The sequence below is a fragment of the Ptychodera flava genome, chromosome 2 (genome assembly GCF_041260155.1).
Source record: "Ptychodera flava strain L36383 chromosome 2, AS_Pfla_20210202, whole genome shotgun sequence".
Taxonomy (NCBI): Eukaryota; Metazoa; Hemichordata; class Enteropneusta; family Ptychoderidae; genus Ptychodera; species Ptychodera flava.
In genome coordinates this window covers 41758244-41778501 of record NC_091929.1, presented here as the reverse complement: position 1 = coordinate 41778501, position 20258 = coordinate 41758244, and the positions used below count along the sequence as shown (strand labels likewise).

The window sequence follows — 20258 nt, the reverse complement described above, 5'->3', positions numbered from 1 at the left end:
ACTCATTACCGAGAACATTATCATATTTTAGAAATCACATATGTTGTAGCTTGTAAAATGTCTATTCCCAGTCTACTTTTAGAGATAATTTACATCCATTACCCCGTGACTTTGAGCTCTACACATGACTTTATTGCAAACTTGACCTGTTCAAAGAAAACAATAGCCATGGTGGATAAAAATATTGTTATTTCATTACACTCTTGATTCTTAAGTATCGTCTACATGTAGTATTTCCGATATAAACATCATGTATGAAGTTACTCATCCAATAACAAAGATGCCATCCAATAACATTTGTGAAGAAATGCTGAGCGATCACTTTTCATCAGCGATTTTTTCAAAGAAAACATACAATTATGATTCTCTTTAAAAATCAAGCACGGTAACATGGTATTTGTTTTATATTTTTCAATAAATTACCTTTCAGTGGATCATTTATGAAAGTTTTATGAAATTGACAATATTCTTAGTATGTTTTATATATGCAACCTGGCATTGACTAATTCTGCATAGCCCCTGAGTAGTCTTCTACCTTATGTCAAGAAAAATCGCTATCTCCTATCTGCTTCTCGTACGATCTGGGTCAATGACCTTCACACGCCTTGGCCACGTGGGGGAAGCTTCGAGATAAAATCTCTACAGGGGAGGGCGTACACCTCTCGATTTTGACCAGTTCACTTCATATATGCACTCGCTATCGCTCGTGCATATGCATGATATGTGTCGTGAACTGGTCAAAATCTTGTTGTATTCTGTCACTGGCTGTGCTTTATTGCTTATAAACACAAAATGCGAAATACTGGAGATTAAATTTGGAGATTTACGTGATAGTGTTTGCAGTTGCAATTGCACTAACTTGAAGAAGGTTAAGAGTGTATAATGCAAGTTAACTGCAAACACAAAATGTTGAACGGTTGATTTTTCTTTATAAATTGGAGAACTGCGTATGTGAATACTGAGGAATACTTGAGAGTAATTTTGGAGAATTATGTGGCGATGTGAAAATGTCAAGATATATGGAAACACCCGAGGTGAACGTCCAAAAGCTGTGAAAACACTAAGCGTTTCATTTGGCAGGGTCCTAATGAGCTGCCACCACAGAGGCCTAAAGCCGGTAACACACAGCACTACCACGCAGAGTTAGGTCCTTACAGCCTCATGGCAAGTCCTGGAAAAGTCCTTGAAAATGACATTGAGTCCTAGAAAGTCCTAAAAAATTGAGGAGTCCACCCACAATTTTCACAATTAACAAGTTGATAATAACACAAAATTACTTCCTGTACAAAGTAATGATATCTTTTATTACAAGTGGCACACTTTTAGGAAGGCTAGTAGTTCTGAAGAAAAGTTAATTATTAAATATGAATATACTTTTTTCGTTATGTCCACTATAAATGATCCATTTTATAGCCCTTTTCTTGATTATTTTGACGATTACTTTGTCCCAGATGTTGTTATATCAGTGGTCTATATCAAACACTTTGGTTGTAAATGTTGCCAAGTTGTTTTTAACATTACATACTAGTAGCAAGTACTCAGAGGAAGAAATAATATACTAATGATATACAAAGCAGGGTGTGTTCACTGACTAGACAAGTTGTCTCACTTTTTTCAGAAGTACTCTCCCATAGGTGGAAATGAATTGAAAAACTTGGAAAATGTTTGACTGTGGCAGGTACAGACTTTTAAGGTGGGGGACTACTCAATACGAGAACATTGTCATATTCTAGAAATCACATATGTTGTAGCTTGTGAAATGCCTGTTCCCAATCTACTTTTTGAGATAATTTACATTCAATTATCCGTTACCCTGTGATTTTGAGCTCTACACATGACTTTATTGCAAACTTGACCTGTTCAAAGAAAACAATAGCCATGGTGGATAAAAATATTGTTATTTCATTACACTCTTGATTCTTAAGTATCGTCTACATGTAGTATTTCCGATATAAACATCATGTATAAAGTTACTCGTCAATAACAAAGATGACACCTTATTTAATGTGATAAAACTTGTGAAAAAATGCTGAGTCAGGACTTTGTATCAGTGATTTTTCAATGAAAAACATACAATTATGATTCTCTTTAAAAATCAAGCACGGTAATATAGTGTTTGTTTTTATATCTTTTAATAAAGTACCTTTCAGTGGATCATTTATGAAAGTTTTATGAAATTGACAATATTCCTAGTATGTTTTCTGACATTTCTACATGTATGCAATCCTATGCAATGACTAATTTTGCATAGCCCCTGGGTAGTCTTCTATCTTTTGTCAAGAAAAATCGCTATTTGCATCAAAACTACAATTATTTATTTTATTGCAAGGCAAAAACCTGTCATTTTATACTTTCTTTCTGGGGTAACGTGCTAATCTTCTCTGTACATTTGACAGTGTGTAAATTTGTGTAAATAAACATGACTACAATGTAAGTTTTCTCACTGATACACATGATACACACAAAGACAAGCACATAATTCAGTTAGAAATTGTCGGAGCACATAATTGGCAAAGTGATATCTATCTTTGAAGTTTAATGGTACACAATTTGCAGGTCTCCAGATATTTATGGAAAGTGAGATGTTACATGCACAAGTCCAGCATACATTTTCATCTGATGATGCTGAATAACTTGCAGACTCATGGTGAAAATTGGGGAACCCAGCTAGTGTTTTCTTTTCTCTTTTTTTTCAAATTTGGTTGCCATAAAACAAAGTGGCTGCCACTGAAAGCAATTTCATAACCTTTGTTGAACAGAACACCTTATCCATAACATGAATTCACATAATGTGTATGTTATATTTCTGCTAGTTCCATTCATAATTCGATTTTCTTAAATGCAAATAACGCTGGATACGTCAAAGTTCACATATTGTCTGCAGTACATTTTTATCAAAGTTGAGAGAGCATGCATATTTCATATTCTTTTACAAACTTTAAAATAGTCATGATGCACATTGCCGCTGAACGATGATTGGAACAAGTTTGACGCGACGAAGTGTTGCATAATCTATTGTTATTCAGCACCCGTTCACACCTATGCCCACGTCGAAATCAATACTTTGAAACCACGGCCCCTGTAACGTCTATTTCGTTGCGGACTTTGCACTTTTACGAAACGATGAAAAAATGTATTAAAAATAAAATTTAAAGAATGTAATTCGTGCAGAACTTTCATGTAAAAAGTGGATTAAAAGTAAGGAATGTATGAAATGTAAAGAGTGTATTTCGTGCAAACCCATCTAGACCTAGCCTCGATAGTAAAATGCAATTCGTGAAGACCTTTCATGTTCGTGCAAGATCGGTCCAAACTCCCTATGAAGTCCAATTGGCCCTCCTCACGAAGTCCCAATAGTAGGTGTATAACAATACGTCCGGACATGAATTGAAAAAATGTGTTGAATGTGAAGATATTGCGTGCAGACCCTTCATGTGGTAAATGTAATGTATTTGAAAAAATGTATCAAATGTACAGAGTGTATTTCGTGCAAGACCGGCCCAAACTCCTGATGATGTCCCCGACCAATCCTCGACGAAGTCCAAATAGGTAGGTGTCTTTCGTCCGGACATAATTGAAAAAAAAATTCATGCAGACCTTGCATATAATAAATATAAAAAATGCATTAGATGTAAAGAATGCATTTCATGCAGACCTTTCATGTTGTTGAAAATCAAAAACCACTTGGGCGTCCCAACTCTACTCGAAAAACTTTCCAATCACTTTGGCGTATTCTACCTAATCGTAAACTAGTACTTTTAATTATGAATATGCCACGTAACTCTACTCGTATCACTTTCAAGTGGAAGGCCATGTCACGAGTTTTCCATGAGGTACTCCGACTTCTACTTAGAAATTAAACTCTAAGTTTTCTCGCCTTTTCCCACAAGAGGTTCAGAAAAGTCGCAGCGCCAATTATTGTGAAACCCAGTGAATGTAAACTCAGTAGACTTACCAAGTCGTTGTTTCACTGGTGGAGTTGCGCAGAAGGTTCAGGAAATACGTCTGTTGCTTTGGCGGTGTGGATAGATCTGCTATTCGATCGAGGCGAAATGCGTAATGTACATGAAAGGCATTTCATGAAATATAATTTCTCGCGGTTCGATAGTATAGAGAGAAATTGATGTCTTCGCGTTACGTGAATTTGACATGTGGCATTGATAATTAATGCGAGGGCGGGGCTACGGAGCTTTACGGTGGGAAGTTAGGAAGTAGATAATTAGTCTAGCCAGACACTTCAGCAGCCTACAGATTGGTTCGTCCTAGTTATCATCAAAATCGAAATCTTTTTTCGCGCGCGCTCATAACTATCCTCAGTGATGGCAACTCGCAACATCCAGAGTAATAATACAACAGGTGGCAATATATCGACGCCATCGACATCGCAATCAGGCTCGGCGAAAAGAACAATCGTGGCTCTTCCCGAGGAAGAAGTGACCAAACGAATTACCGAAGCGATGGGAAGGGTGTCGAGCCAGCTGATGCAAGATTTAGACACGCTGGTAACATCGAGGGTTTCCGCGATGGCAAATCAACTCCAGGAAGCACAAGCGGCCAACTCTTCCAATCAGATATATAGACGCAATGAGGGCGATGAAGTGGATGGAAAAACCATCGTTTCAAAAGAAAGGCAATGAATTGCAGTACAAGCATATGACGAGCAAGTAATGGACCACATGAAAAGTGCAGTTAAAGCAATAGAGGACTCGTCTAGAGCTGCCCTCTGGCTGATTCATCATTAATGAATGAATGGAGTGGAACGTAATTCATTTATTAGAATGAGAGTATAGTTCTTTTACCGGTTCCATGATGCAGTGCGCGCCAGGGTATACAAAGCGTACGTTACGCATAGAACTTTTTAGCCGTAGGGTACACGCAGGGTACGTTACTCATAGAACTCTATGGCAGATTACACCCTGACCTATATTTTCGTCGCTGATGGTTAAATTATACACGGGGCATTATTTGGTATTGCAAATTTGTGTCATTCTTCTATAACAATCCGTTGTACAAAACAAATCAGCATGTTTTCGCTGTTTTGAGCTTATATACGGTGTTTGATAAAGTCACTGCAATGCATTGTGGGATAACCGGGAAAAGGTCTATAGAGAAGACACAGGCGACCCAATAGGTTCTGAGTTTTTCACACTGTTTTCTCTATCATTTTCTCTTCTTTCTTCATGCTCTGAATGATCGGAGTAAATAAAATAAATGGTTATATAACCTAACCTAGCCTCTGTGACTATTTATTTATTTTACACCCCATTACAAGGACGTTTATCTCTCATACACACATGTTGTACTTAATTAGTCAACACAACTAATTATGCTAACTTATCAGAGGTTAGTCAACATCGGAAAGATAGTGATGTTAATAACCATTCCTATCTTTCGCGATGTTGACTAACCCGTAAAATCCCTGATAAGTCCACGGATTAGCATAATTAGTTTTGTTGACTAATTAATCACAACATGTGTGTATGAGAGATATACGTCCTTGTAATGGAGTTTAAAATAAATAAAGAGTCACAGAGGCTAGGTTAGGTTATATAACCATTTATTTTATTTACTCCAATCATTCAGAGCATGAAGAAAGAAGAGAAAATGATAGAGAAAACAGTGTGAAAAACTCAGAACCTATTGGGTCGCCTGTGGAGAAGACTACAGCGGTAGCGCGGCGCAGCACCTGTGCAGGAGGCGCCACCAACGGCCGAAAGCCCGCATTTCACTACAATGTAATAAATGTAAAACAAATTAAAAATTTAAAGAATGTATTTCGTGCAGACCTTTCAGACAATAAATGTAAAAATGTTTTCCATGTAAAGAATATATTTCGTATAAGAATAAGTGTAATAATGTAAAACGTGTGGAATTCTTGACTATTTGCCATGAGTGGTAAAATTGTGAGAAAAAATGTCGCAAACAGCTTAGTTTGTTAAAGTGAAACCTGTCCTTACGAACACCTCTCTAATCAGGACACCTTTTTATTAAGTGTATAAGGACATCTCTATACTAAGAACACTTTTTCCATCTCTATATTTAAAATGCTAAATTCATGAATTAATACAAATGGATGCAGGCAAAAATCAATATAAATGAAATTTTGTTAATGCTGTATCATTGATACCAGAAATATACTATCCAGAAATACCAAATTTACAAATATACCTTTAATAAATTTTGCATCTACTTGAATATGTAGTGGTGCCTAGATTTAAATATAAAATAAAAATTATTGGTTGCTTGTTATGCTTTTCGCAAAACTGATGCTGAATGAGTGAATGAGTGAATGAATGAATGAATGAATGAATGAATGAATGAATGAATGAATGAATGAATGAATGAATGTCAATGTATGGAAATTGTAGACGGGCTCCAACCGGTTCCCATGACTACAGGCCTTTTAGACACAGGAGGTGCAAGGGAACGAAAAATTCAATTTATTAGATCAGTTTTTCTTTTCCAATTATTAAAAACTAATTAAAGATCTCCGTGGAAGCGAATCGAGAAAAAAAATCAAAAGTCCCCAACTATTTATGTATATTAGAAACAAAATATTAATAATACACAACTATCATTAATGGCCTTGGCTAATCATGTCACGGTCTCCGAGCTTATTCTGTAAAACGGCTTACCCTTAAATTGCTGTTTTGGGAATGTGCAAATTTGTAGTCAACTAGCTCTATATTTCAGGCGGGATAACCATTTTGTGAGATATCTTGCGGATAAGAATGACTCTCGAACCAACTTTACAATTAAGAAAGAAAACTGTGAAAGTATATGCATTTTTGGCGCAAAAATCTCTTACACAACATAATCGGGAACTAAGCTTATTTCATTCAAAGGTGCTGAAAGCTTGGAAGCATCTAGTAACAGAACAAAAGAAAAACATTATATGTTCACCGGTGGCGCTGTTTCGCCGAGTTATCTCATCGTAAGTCGCATGTCATTCGTACTTCGTAGAAGGAAGTTTTAGCTGTACATGTAGACTTTACATATGCTGCAGTCCCGTTATCGATCCATGTTTATCCTAGCTCTTATTGCACGACCGTTATATGCATCATCACAACGTAGTTCGCTGTTTGGCATTTCTTTACTCATCTAACATGGGTCAAAGGTCATTTTTGTTTTGCGTTTGCTCGTTGGCGTAGTGCCCCTGTAGTAGTGGGGTCATTGTTTATCAAATGTACATATTCATAGCTACTCAATCCGAGTAAGTCCAGATTACACCAATGCCAGCGAAGTTTACCGTGGCCTCTGACCGCATATTTCCTTGTCACGGAACAAATATATGATTTAAAGGTCACTATTCGTTTGTTTGACGCGCATCTGTTCGGACTGGCAGCGAGCTGAGATATAGTTTTCGGGAGAAAAGATGTCGACGGGCGGGTTTCTGGCGGCCGATCTCATCGCTAAAAAGCGTGATGGCCAAGAGCTGAATGATGCAGAGATCGGTTGGTTCATCGACGGTGTCGTTAAATCTCACGTGGAGCCAAGCCAGCTAGGTTCGTACAGTTATTTCACGGTAATTCTAGTTCGAAAAATATATTATAACTGTAAATGGTAACGGTCTGTGTACACTGTCGGCAAGGCGATGGCGTTACCGTAAGTTGACAAGTGCATAGCGTAGTAAAACCAAACCGCTATATGTAAACACTGTTTTCACAAAACGGGCCACGTGTACATCCCGTCAAAAGCAAGTAGGGTTCATCACAGACTTGAGTTCATGTTATGATAGTATGATGTGGCAGTATCGTGGCTTTAACGAGGACATTATGACTCAGTGAGTGGGTTTCAAGTTACAGGGAACAGGGAAGATTGAGCGTGAATAATCAATAATTTAAATGCAAACACAAAATGCAGAACAGTTCAGTTTTTTTAGTGTGAGTTTCAGAGAAGTACGAATGTGGTATTGTCAAACAGCAATAAATTACCATGTACTGTCACGCTCGTACTTTAGTAGCTCTGCATGGCAGGGCTGTGTGTAGCTGCAGTACACTAGCTCGAGGTTTTGCCTGGGTACCGGGTATTTGGGTCGGACGGGAAAACCTTGCCGTCAGACCCAAACACCCAGGCAAACCTCGAGTAACTGTACCGCAGCTACAAATTTAAATACATCTCTAAATATTTAATGCATAATTACAATGGTTATCACGTGGAAATTTTCCCACCAGTCTTTGATTGTTTCTTAAGATTAAATAAGATCACACCATGGAATATCCCGTTCTCGATTGTTCTCATTCAACGTCTACAAATATCTCCTATCTGCTTCTCGTACGATCTGGGTCAATGACCTTCGCTTCACACACCTTGGCCACGTGAGGGACGCTTCGAGATAATCTCTACAGGGGAGGGCGTTACAGTATAATCTCTACAAGGGAGGGCGTTACAGTACTACTGGATTTGACCAGTTCACTTCATATGTGCACCTTCTATGATTCTATCGCTCATGTATATACATGTCGTGAACTGGTCAAAATCTTGTGGTATAGTCACTGGCTGCATGCTTTATTGCTTGTGAACACAAAATGCAAAATACTTGAGAGTAAATTTCTAGATTTACGTGATAGTGTTAAAATTTCAAAATATATTGGGTTTGTAGTTGCACTAGTTTGAAGAATGTTAAGAATGAATAATGCAAGTTACCTGCAAACACAAAATGTTGAACAGTTAATTTCTCTTTGTAAATTGGAGAACTGCATATGTCGATACTGCAGAATACTTGAGAGTAAATTTTGGAGAATTCTGTGGCGGTGTGAAAATGTCGAGATATAAATGGAAACACCCAAAAGCTGTGAAAATAAGCATTTCAATTTGCAGGGTGCTTATGAGCTCCCACCAGAGAGGCCTGTATCCGGTAACACACAGTCCTACTAGGCAGAGCTTACGTCCCTATACGCTCCCGGAAAGTCCTTAAAAGTCCTTGAATTTTACAGCCTCATGGCAAGTCCTGCAAAAGTCTTTGAAAATGAAATTGAGTCCTTGAAAGTCCGAAAAAATTGATGAGTCCACCCACAGTTTTCAAAAATGACAAGTTTGGTCGATCAGTCATGATATATTGTTAAAATGATTACGCAAATGGATACTGCAAAATGACACCTAGTCCTTGGAAACTGCTTAGAGAGCCCTTGAAAGTGACCTTCAATTGTATTAAAGTGACTTTGAATGTGTGGACCCTGCTGATTGGTGGGGTAGAGTAACCGTGAATTTAGAAATTGCTACGAGTTATAGAATGTGAAGATGAATGAATTTTAACATTCCTGTTTTGATGTCCATGATGAGAGGTGATCACACAATCAAAAGGAAATACTTCCTTGCATGGTTTAATAATACCCTTTCACCACCATGATTTGTCCCAAATCCATTGTTTTCTATGGTAAAGTTGGACCTGTATACAGGGAACTGGGGTTGAAAGGGTTAATAATAGACATGAACTACTGACAAAAAAGTATTTCTGTCATAGAAGTTTACATTGGAAGAGCTGTGAAGAAGTGTCTTAAATGTGACAGGTACAGGGTGAGCAGATCTGCTAGCTTAACCCTTTCACCCCCAGTTCCCTGTATACAGGTCCAACTTACCATAGAAAACAATGGATTTGGGACAAACCATGGTGTTGAAAGGGTTAAGCTCATTAGTTAGTAGTAGTTTTTATGACTGGGCTGGTAGTGTTTTTCTTCTACTGTGGATTCAGAATTATGAATTATTCAACTGGGCAATAAAATCTTAACTCAATCACACTGGTTTTTTCAGATACTAGCTGGTACATTGGCTAAAATGACTCACTTTACACCCCAGCTTCCCTGAAGTTACAGAGCTGATGTGTTCACAGTATCTCAGTACTGTTAAGAATATTATGATTGTGTAAAGCCAGTTTAATATCTGTCGGTTTCTTTGAGTAAAGATAGTATTATCAATAATAACTGAATTATCATAGTTGTGTAGACAATGTGAGATAAACATTGATAGGTAGTAGGGTGAGTGTTTACTCTGTATGCTGGACTATGCATCCCATGACCTCGCATGGCCTAATCTTCCTTTACCTTCAAATCACACTGGTCAATGTGACAAAGTACGAACCGTCGTGGTTACAACCAGGAGTTGAAAGTGCAAAGCAACTTGACCTGGTTTGATGAGTTGCTGAGTCAGGGATTTGTGTCAACATCACCAACTACACCATTACACCAGCAATGGCTTTGGTAATCTGTATGAGGCTGTAATTAAACCTCAATATCTAGCTCTGCTCAGTCTGAAGACCCCTGTAATATATTGATAATCTCTGTTCCTATCTAAATCTGATTGTTCATATCACAGTTGTCCTTCAGTTCATTGAGTTCATGAGCCATGCTGCCATTGTTGACTCTACCAACAACCTTCATGGGGAGGGGGTAAGACACCAGTGCTAAAAGATCCCTTTTGCTTGGGTTATTGTGGTAGAAGGTGACCCTCTCCCTATTATTTAAATCTAATACTAGTTTCATTATAACTGATGACTTGGAGTCCAGATTTTACAAACTGTCCACAATAATATAAGGCCAAATATATGGCCATATATGGCCAAAATCATGTCAAAATGTGTAGTATGTGATATTATAAACTTGTCAATGTAACATGTAAGTAGGTCATGGTCAATGTTGTTGTTGAAAACTGAATTAGAGTCAGGACTAGATTTCAGTTTTCACCAAAAAAATTGCATATTTACGTGATGTGCTGTGCTTGTAACTTGTACAACTCGTACACACACAAAAAACTTGCACAACTTGTATTTCCATGTGCTGCAGGCAGAAGAATAGCATTGATCGCATTTTCAGGTTTGTTACTAAATATAGCTGCACGCGTGCAACATCGGACAATGCAGCCTTAAATTTGGACAAATTTTGTTGCATGCATGGCTGATGCTGCAGTTTGTAGTCTGAGCCATAAATTCACATGAATTAGTGTGACTTTTAGTAGCCATTGTTTGTAACACTAGCAGGTTTTATTTTCGTTACTTATATGGAAAATGCGGACAAATATTTATGCATATTAATGAGAAAAAAATGACATCATTTGTGATCAGCTGTATTAACTTATTGTGTTGAACAAAGATAATGAAAATATGAGAAGAAATAATGGATTATGGATAGGTATGATTGCAGTTATTTTTATTACCATTATTCCTTGACCCATTCTTGCAGGTTCCATGTTGATGGCCATCTACCTGAAAGGCATGTCCACTGAGGAAACTACGTCGCTGACGAAACACATGATGAATTCTGGCGATGTGTTGCAGTGGCCGTCTGAATGGAAAGGATTGATTGTGGACAAACACTCCACAGGGGGCGTTGGTGATAAAATAAGTCTACCTTTAGCTCCAGCACTAGCTGCCTGTTCAATGAAGGTAATGTACATCAATGAAAGCATTTGGTATATTCAATGAAAATATGCTTTCAGTTCAATGAAGGTAATGTACATCAATGAAAGCATTTGGTATATTCAATGAAAATATGCTTTCAGTTCAATGAAAGCATGCCACAATATTCATTTATTTAACCCTTTCACCACCATGGTTTGTCCCAAATCCATTGTTTCTATGGTAAAATTGGACCTGTATACAGGGAACTGGGGGTGAAAGGGTTAAGGTAGTATGTGCCTCAAAAATGAAAGACTGAAAATTTTGCTAAAATTTTCCTCAATGAAACTTTCAACCTCTCTCTTACAAAATAAAGAATAAAATTCAGGGGTCACCATGCAAAGTTTTGAACAAGAGAACCAAATTCCCTAACATTTACCAATTTTTGAAATTCAAAATGGTTGCCATCCCTGTGTTAACGTTATGAGAAAAAATATAATTTTTGATTTTCAAAAAACTGAGACGGTAAAAATTTTTCTTACACCAAGAGCTTCAACATGAGCCCCCATAATTGGTAGATCAGAAAAGAATTGTAGAAGTTTGAGAGTCAGAATATCTATTTACCTCACACTTAAATTGAAATAAGTATGTGGCAATTTTTTACAGTATTCTGTTCTGTATATCAACTACTGTGTCTGACCCTAATCTGTTTGTCATGCTGAAATTTCGAGTATTCTTTTTGTCAACACAGCATGTATGTGTGTAGTGATCATTGTTTATTGTATATAAATTAATTCAAGTCCGGACTTGAATACAATTTTCAACAATAACAATGTAGATTATACTCATACAGGTTGTGTTGATATGCTAAATACTTGGCATTAAATTACAGTTTAAGAATTGAATGCAGAAAGTGCAGGGAAACCACAAAACAAAAGTTCTGAAAAATAGATACAGATACAGCTGCCAAAAGATACAGCTTTGGAGCTTAAATTGAAAGGTAAATGGTATACGTATGGTATATTGTAATATGTTAATGTAACCTTTAAACAAACAAGTAGCTTGCAAGCTTTATATATACAAAGGTGACTTGTAAATCAAACAGTATCATACATGTATAACCTGCCAAGGAACTAATTCATCAACACTTAATTGGGAAAGATAGAGGGCTGAATTTTAGCAGAAGAATTTACTATGCGTACATAACCTTTGACAGAATAAGAATATCATTTTGCTGCAAATTACTACAAACACAGCCATTATATCCTGCAGAACAAGATGCTGGTTGGTTGCAGTATAAAAGGTTATCTGAATTTATATCTAAGTTATTTGTTAGAATTACTCAGACATGAGTGCATTTATGGCACCAACGCATAGATTATTCTATACCGGAATTATGGAAATTTCCGTATCCTCCAAGTTTATTTTAAATCTCATGGTATGGAATGATATAAGAAGCTGAGTTAATATGTTATCAATTAATTACAATACATCCGGCTATTTTATCATTTGAACGGTGATCATAGGCCCATAGGAACCGGGCATGGTTCAGAGTTCACAGATCTCATTGAGATCTGCTGGCGTTAACTGATACAGATAATCACAAACTATTTGAGAGAACAGAAATGCAGAAATTGATAACTTAGAAGCTGTACCCTTTGAAAATGGATCACTGTCCACAATATTTGGGTAGCTGTTGTGACTTTTGTCGCAACATTTTAAACGTGTTTCAAATTTCAATGTGGTAAATTTATTTCAGAGTTGACCTAGTTCAACTCAGTGTATCCGTTCAGTGACATATGACCCAGAAACCAACCTTGTATATCAGATCAGCACTGATACCAAAGTTGACTACTTTAAAAGAATGCTCATGAAAGAAAATATTGCTGATTGCATATCACAAAATATGTTAATCTTCATCCAATGTTCTCCCCAGGAATTTCTGATTGCAAGTGGCTAATTTGCATAACACTAATTATTGTTATGGTAATGATTTCTATTGTTTTATCAAAATTAAAGAGCAGTGGCCACTATGCTTTAATTGCTCTGGGGAGAACACCTCAAGTCTTCATCCTTAATCTTGTTTATTTAATTATGCTGAGTTTAAGGAACTTCAGGAGATAATTGAGGGATTTACACATCTCTGTAGCAGCTCAGTGTGTAATTTTACCTTATGCCAAAGTAATTAAATTCTTTGCTTTGCGTCCCCACCCGCGTAGGTTTTTAAGTTTCCATGAAAAACACACACAGTGTATTTGAATAGGAAATTTTAGGACATGACCGCTTAGCTTTTCTGAACTAAAATTTTGTTACAATTTTTTATTTGCTGCAATAAAATTACATCGTGTTAATTTTCTTGTTTGTGTTTTTTAGCCGCCTAGACGCGTACCTTTTCCCATTTAGAGTGGACGCAAAACAAAGAATTTAATTAATTTTACCTTATGATCAAATGTACCAGTTTTATGAATGGGAAAGTTAATTAGCTGTATTGTTTTGCATACTGAAAAATTCTCATGAGCCTGATGTACATGCATGGCACATGCACACTGTACACTAACGTCTCTGCTGCATATCGTGACGAGACCATGGTGAAAAAGAGAGAATTGCATATTGAATCTGGTGTCAACACTGATACAATACAGTACATGTACACGCTTCTGTCTGCCAGCTGTTACCATGCTAAAGATTGCCTTTTTGTGTACACTGCAGCTAGGTTGCTTATTATTCCATTTTATATTGACATGATTTGAGTTGATTTTATGATGGTATTTATATTTTGACAAGAAAATTATGACATAAAACTGCGACTTCATCCCTCTAGCTTTCATTTGGAATTAAATATTCATACAAATTTGCATTTTCAATAGAATTGTTTGTGGAAACTGGTACTTATTATGTAAATAATTACATTCCTTTTGCATTGTATATGGATTTCTGTCCATTACATAAACAATCAAAGTTTTTTGGTGACATTTTTTATTCATCATTGCATAGACAAAAACGTGAAAATGTTAAAATTTGTGTCATGTATATGGAAACTCTTTGTGGAAATCATTGAAGACAGTACGTGTGTAGGTGTGCCTCAAACCTGAAACAAACTGTCTCCCAGACTTTGCTCAAGGAAACTTCAAACCGTTCTCTTTCAAAATTAAGAATAAAAATTCAAGCACTCAGTAAATTTTGGTACAAGAAAGATACATTACATAAATTTAAATTCAAAAAACATTGAAAATTCAAAATGGCTGCCATCTCGGCGTGAACTCTATAAAATTTAAAATTGTCACAAATATAAGGCAGTGAAGGCTTCATTTACTGCAAGAGCTTCAAAATGAATATGCACAAGTGGTGGATCAGATATATTGTAAAAATCAAGAGTTGGAATGTCCCCTAGTTGATTCTACCTACATTCTCTGCCACGTGTCGTATTTACCTTCTCTAGGATTTGAACTCGTAGAGGTGAGAAGTCCACAGTACTCTTCTATATGAGCTTCTCTACGCATGATATATTTCAAATTTTCTCAAAACTAAATTTGATGAAAACTTACAAGGTCATTTTCATACAAGGTGAATCTGTATCACAGGAAAAATTCTGATGCCAAGTTTACATTCTGTGATGCAGTCAGCAATTTAAATGTTCCAGTGTGAAAAATATGCTTCACCCTCTTTTGGAATTCTGTACCAAGATAAATGACAGCCCAAAACACAACCTTGTGATTTATGGATACTTTTTATTTTGTGTCGAGGGAGCTAGAACATACCGAGGATGAAACGATGAGTTCAATAACATTATCTAAAACAATACAAAAATGTATTATTTTCATGTTAGAGCAAAGACTGTAATATGATTGACAAATATAAAAAAACTGTAATGTATTTAATTAGATTTATGGAGGGGATCCACCTTTATAATGGTCTGATATGTGCACTATCATTTGACATTATGTAACACTTTCTGTTTAAAGGCACATGTCACCCTTAAAAAAAACAGCGCCCTCACATGGGCATTTTGAATACCAAGGAACGCCCCTTTGACCATATATGGGCATATTTAGATTACAGGTGACTGTATACCTTTAAACTTCAACACTATCAACCATTTGTTGTGAGTGTCGCAGTTATACAAATTCTTGTGAAGTTTTGATCATTACAGAAAGTGGTTTGTTGATGAAACATGATCTTTATATCCAGTGCAATTTAGGATGTACGTAGCAAGTGTTTTCAAGCCAAAACCTAAGCTAGATTCTAAATATACAAGAATATATTTGCCCACATTCCTAGTTGTGTGACAATTATCTGTCTCGATTGCCATGAACCCATACGTCCCTTACGGCCTCCATGCCTCCGGGGTCGGAGCCACCGAGGCTGTAAGCAATGAATAGGGTCTAGACAACGGTCTCCATTGATGTAAATATGATACTTAAACTGGGTGAACAGAGTTAAGGACTGTGGAGACAAGCCAACTATGCTGAAGGGTTTGTGTAATTCAGATAACTTGGGCATATCAGGTGTTTCCTAGCAACCACTTGATATCTGTTGACATGACATGATTGAGGGCGCTAGTTCACACTGTTGTCCCACTTGATGTTTGCTAACATGAGGGGATGAAATATTGCATGGTTTATGAGTTATATGAAAGCTGGGCCATGCTGAATTTTATATTTACCACTCTCAGAGGGTGAAATAATCTCAAATAATGAAATTTGGTACTGACACCCCCTTAAAAGCTTTGAAATCGACCTCAGATTCTTTATTAATGATATGGTTAAATTATATAACTTACAATTTATTTGATGTCCTATCACTAAACATTTAGGTCTTATGAAAGCATTCAATTTATAACTGTTTACCACAACAAATCACATGTTTAAGAAAGTCTGTACCTATCTATAGGTTCAAAAATCAATAGTTTGTGTTGAACGAGTTAAAGTTCAATTGTGTCTCTAAGATTAAACATGCATGTAATATTGCTATCAAACCAACCCAGGTACCGATGATTTCCGGAAGAGGACTTGGATTTACTGGAGGGACATTGGATAAACTTGAGGCAATTCCAGGATTTACAGTCAACTGTTCCAAGGAAAGAATGCAAGACATCCTGGAGAAAGTTGGGTGTTTCATAGTTGGACAGACTGCTGGTCTTGTCCCAGCTGACAAGACTATGTATGCAACAAGGGATATATCTGGAACAGTGGAATCCATTCCACTCATTTCAAGTGAGTTTTTTTTTTCATTTCATTTGAAGGAATACATTACAAATCTTTTTTTTACAAGAATATAGGCAAAGACAAGACTCAGTGTGATTATAGATGGCGAAAAATATAACTGTTTTATTGGATGTCTGTTGTTTGTTTCCTCCACTGATCCTAGGTTCAATAATCTGTAAGAAGGCAGCGGAGAGCCTATCAGCGTTGGTATTAGATGTGAAGTGTGGCAAGGCAGCCTTCATGAAGACAGAGAAAGAAGCCAGGCTATTGGCTGAAAGCTTGGTGAGGACATGCATTGATATCTTTTGAAAACTTCAATTCAATCATTATGGCAACAAGTAATCATTTGTCTGACATTTTGTTACCATAGTAACCAAAGAAAGAGAACAAACTGGCTCATCTTGAGCATTCACAATGATAGGAAAAAATGTTGCAATTTTAAAGATATTGTCCCTTATGAATGGTAATTAAAGTACCCTTACTTTTAGCAGACACCAAAACAATTTATTCCGACCTATTGATTTCTACTAATTGAAAAATTCTTTATAGTCAAATGGCATAATTTACAATTGTGTTTTGTGAAGTTATAACGTGTGAGATTTATTTTTAGCTACTATAGACTATAGTCTATAGAAGCTATTGGGATGGGTATCCGTCCGGCGTCCATCGTCAGTCTGTATGTATGTATGTATGTATGTATGTATGTATGTATGTATGTATGTATGTATGTATGTATGTATGTATGTATGTCCGTTTGTGAGGCGTCCGTCCACTCAAATATCTTGAGAACCGCAGTACTTACTGATTTGATATTTGTTGTGTAGATTAAAAATATGATTTTGAGAAACTGTTTTTTTAATTTTTTGATATTGTTGAAAATAGGCAAATTAATGCCAAAAAAGGTGTTTTTGATAAAAAATCTTCTTCTTCATAACCGCTGGTCAGACAGCTTTGTTATTTGGTATACAGGTCCCTAGGGACAACCCAACTTGGATTTGTTCAAATTGTGATGAAATATGCAAATGTATATTTTTAAGGAATTTTTTTGTCATTTTTGGTCAAAATTTGACTTGCATTGTATGTAATTCTTGTACTGTATAAACCCTATCAATTCACCCAGAAAAAAATAATTAATATGATTTTAAATAATTGAATTAATTAGGAAATCATCAAAGCCAAAATAATTTTTATGTAGAATTATCAGAAAGTTCAACCTTTTTTGACAGTTCATAGTGAAATGCTTACCATCTTGGAGGATTAAAACATGTAAAGGCAACTTTCCTGAATCCCAACTTTGACATATTCTGAACCGTCATTTATTGTGCCCTGTATGTTATCTAAACGAAATTGCTCAAAATAGTCAATAGAGATAGAGATAGAGAAAGTTCTAATTTCCTTTTATGGTTGACTTGGTAAGGATAAAATAAAATTACTTTTTGAGGAAAAAAATAGAGTGGTCAATTAAAAGAGTGGTCAAAGTGATAGGGTTTTTATGGTAAAGCTTGGCTGTAAGATTCCTCATGTGCTATTTATAGCAATTGTGCAATCTGTGTAAACAGTGCAATGAAAGTTACATGATTCCTTATAATGCTTTTGATGACCTTGAACTTCTTAAAGGGGAAGTTCACCAAGGATGATTTTTACATATGTGCTAGCTTTGTGGTCACTTACCCCGGAAAAGCTATTTTCGCCATTTATAACTCGCAAGATTTTTTACAAAAACCGATAGAAATAGTACAGGAAGTTGCCCATGTAATTTGAATCATGGGAAAAAAGCGCCAAGCTTAGAGCTTGCATAATGTGATATGGAAGGGACCATTATTCCATGGTATGGCATTGTCCACTCATCCATGCTTAAACAAGTCTGTGCGTATTTACATAACTTTTGTTTATACTGAGTATCCTTGCATACAAGATGATTCACTTTTAATAAACTGTCCACTGTCAGATTTTGTGTTGCTGTTTACCACTGTGTTACTGTGAGTGGACAATGTGGGGGCCATACCCGTCCGGAGATGGTCCCTTCCATATCACATTATGCAAGCTCCAAGCTTGGAGCTTTTTTTCCCATGATTCAAATTACATGGGCAATTTCCTGTACTATTTTAAACATTTTTTTGTAAAAAATCACGGAGTTATAAATGGTGAAAATAGTTTTTCCTGGGTAAGTGACCACAGAGCTACCACATATGTAAAAATCATCCTTGGTGAACTTCCCCTTTAAGTTTCAAACATTTGTCTCTTCAGTGTGCTTTCTCTGAGTATGTACAGTCTCAACTTATTCAACAGAACTCACTTACAATGTTAATGAAAGATATCCACCTTCTTCATCAATACATGTGTCACAAAAGGTTATTCTCTACATATTACACAGCAGAGCTCTGTCAACTGTTGAGTTGCTTGTTTTTTCAAAACCGCTGGTCAGACAGCTTTAACATTTGGTTTACAAGTCCCTAGGATGACCTATTAAAGTGAGATAATTTCATACAGTCAGGAAATACTTAATTTTGTATCCATGTCTATTGTAGCTTCAGGACTTTATGGCCCTATTTTTATAAAACAGTTTGGCTGAGATGATGGCAAATGTACAATGCAATAACATTTTTGCCAAATGGTATGAATGCTATAATTATAAGCATGTGTGTGGGATGAACATAACCGTTAACCCTTTGAGTGCCAAAGTCAATTTTTTCCCCTTCGTAAAATATATTACAGACAATTTTTTTCAGATCAGATGACATTTTTCAAGATCTTCCCCGAAATTTTGATCAAAACTGAAGTCAGTCAAAACAGATATCCAATTAGTCCAAAATTATCCAAAAATTACAGAAAAATTAGTAGATGGTTGCACCAAAATTTTGGTGTGAAAAAATGTAGCGTTCAAAGGGTTAAGTTTCAGGGATAACACCAGTACATCATGATAACTCTACAGCATGGCTTTCACAAAAAACTGTTGAGATAACTACTTTATTCACAGACTTATACTGAGTCCAAATTGTGTTCATAATTGCGGATTGTGTACATCCTGTTTCAGGTGAAATCCAGCAACGGACTGGGAATAAAGACAGTGGCATTGCTGACTCAGATGGATAGTCCCATCGGATATGCCATCGGCAATGCTCTGGAAGTGGCAGAAGCTGTGGAATGTCTCCATGGAGGTGGACCTGCAGACTTAGCGGAACTAGTAAGCAAGTTAGGTAAGCTACTTTCTTTTCATTATCAATCTCCTTTCTTTGCAAATTGTTGCCTTGTACTTTTTTCTTGGGGGGGGGGTGCGCGGGGGGGGGGGGTGAATTCTTCATCCACTTTCCTTATATGTCATTCCATTGTTGAACCCAAAGTTCGCGATGCTTCTCTTAAAAATTGCTGTCTTTCTTGTGTGTTTTTAATTACCATTTTCAAGTTTTAGAATCATCACTGGTAAATCTGCAGTGCACCTGTCAATGTTTAATGATTATCCAGAATTTTTTTTGTACATAAAAATACAGTACCTGTCAATGTCAAGTCTACAACTTGTACATACAGCCTGTAGTGGTATGTGTGTAATATGTCCGATGATACAGTCGGCAACGGAATTTTAATCAGGGACTGAATTCATAATTGTCAACAGACATTTGTCAACAAAAATGATGAATTATCCAGAATTTTTTTTGTACATAAAAATACAGTACCTGTCAATGTCAAGTCTACAACTTGTACATACAGCCTGTAGTGGTATGTGTGTA

General features: G+C 36.4%; 1 protein-coding gene across 1 annotated transcript in view; it reads left to right on the top strand.

Annotated features, from left to right (window-relative positions):
* Positions 1-7133: 7133 nt before the first annotated feature.
* The window catches only part of LOC139121082 (thymidine phosphorylase-like), a 23980-nt gene continuing 10855 nt past the window's right edge, over positions 7134-20258 (top strand). Inside the window, exons 1-5 of the mRNA XM_070685714.1 lie at positions 7134-7505; positions 11175-11377; positions 16314-16542; positions 16697-16815; positions 19568-19730. Of these exons, the coding sequence (XP_070541815.1) occupies positions 7376-7505; positions 11175-11377; positions 16314-16542; positions 16697-16815; positions 19568-19730 (844 nt within the window). The 5' untranslated portion in view covers positions 7134-7375. The remainder of the gene's footprint in view (positions 7506-11174; positions 11378-16313; positions 16543-16696; positions 16816-19567; positions 19731-20258) is intronic.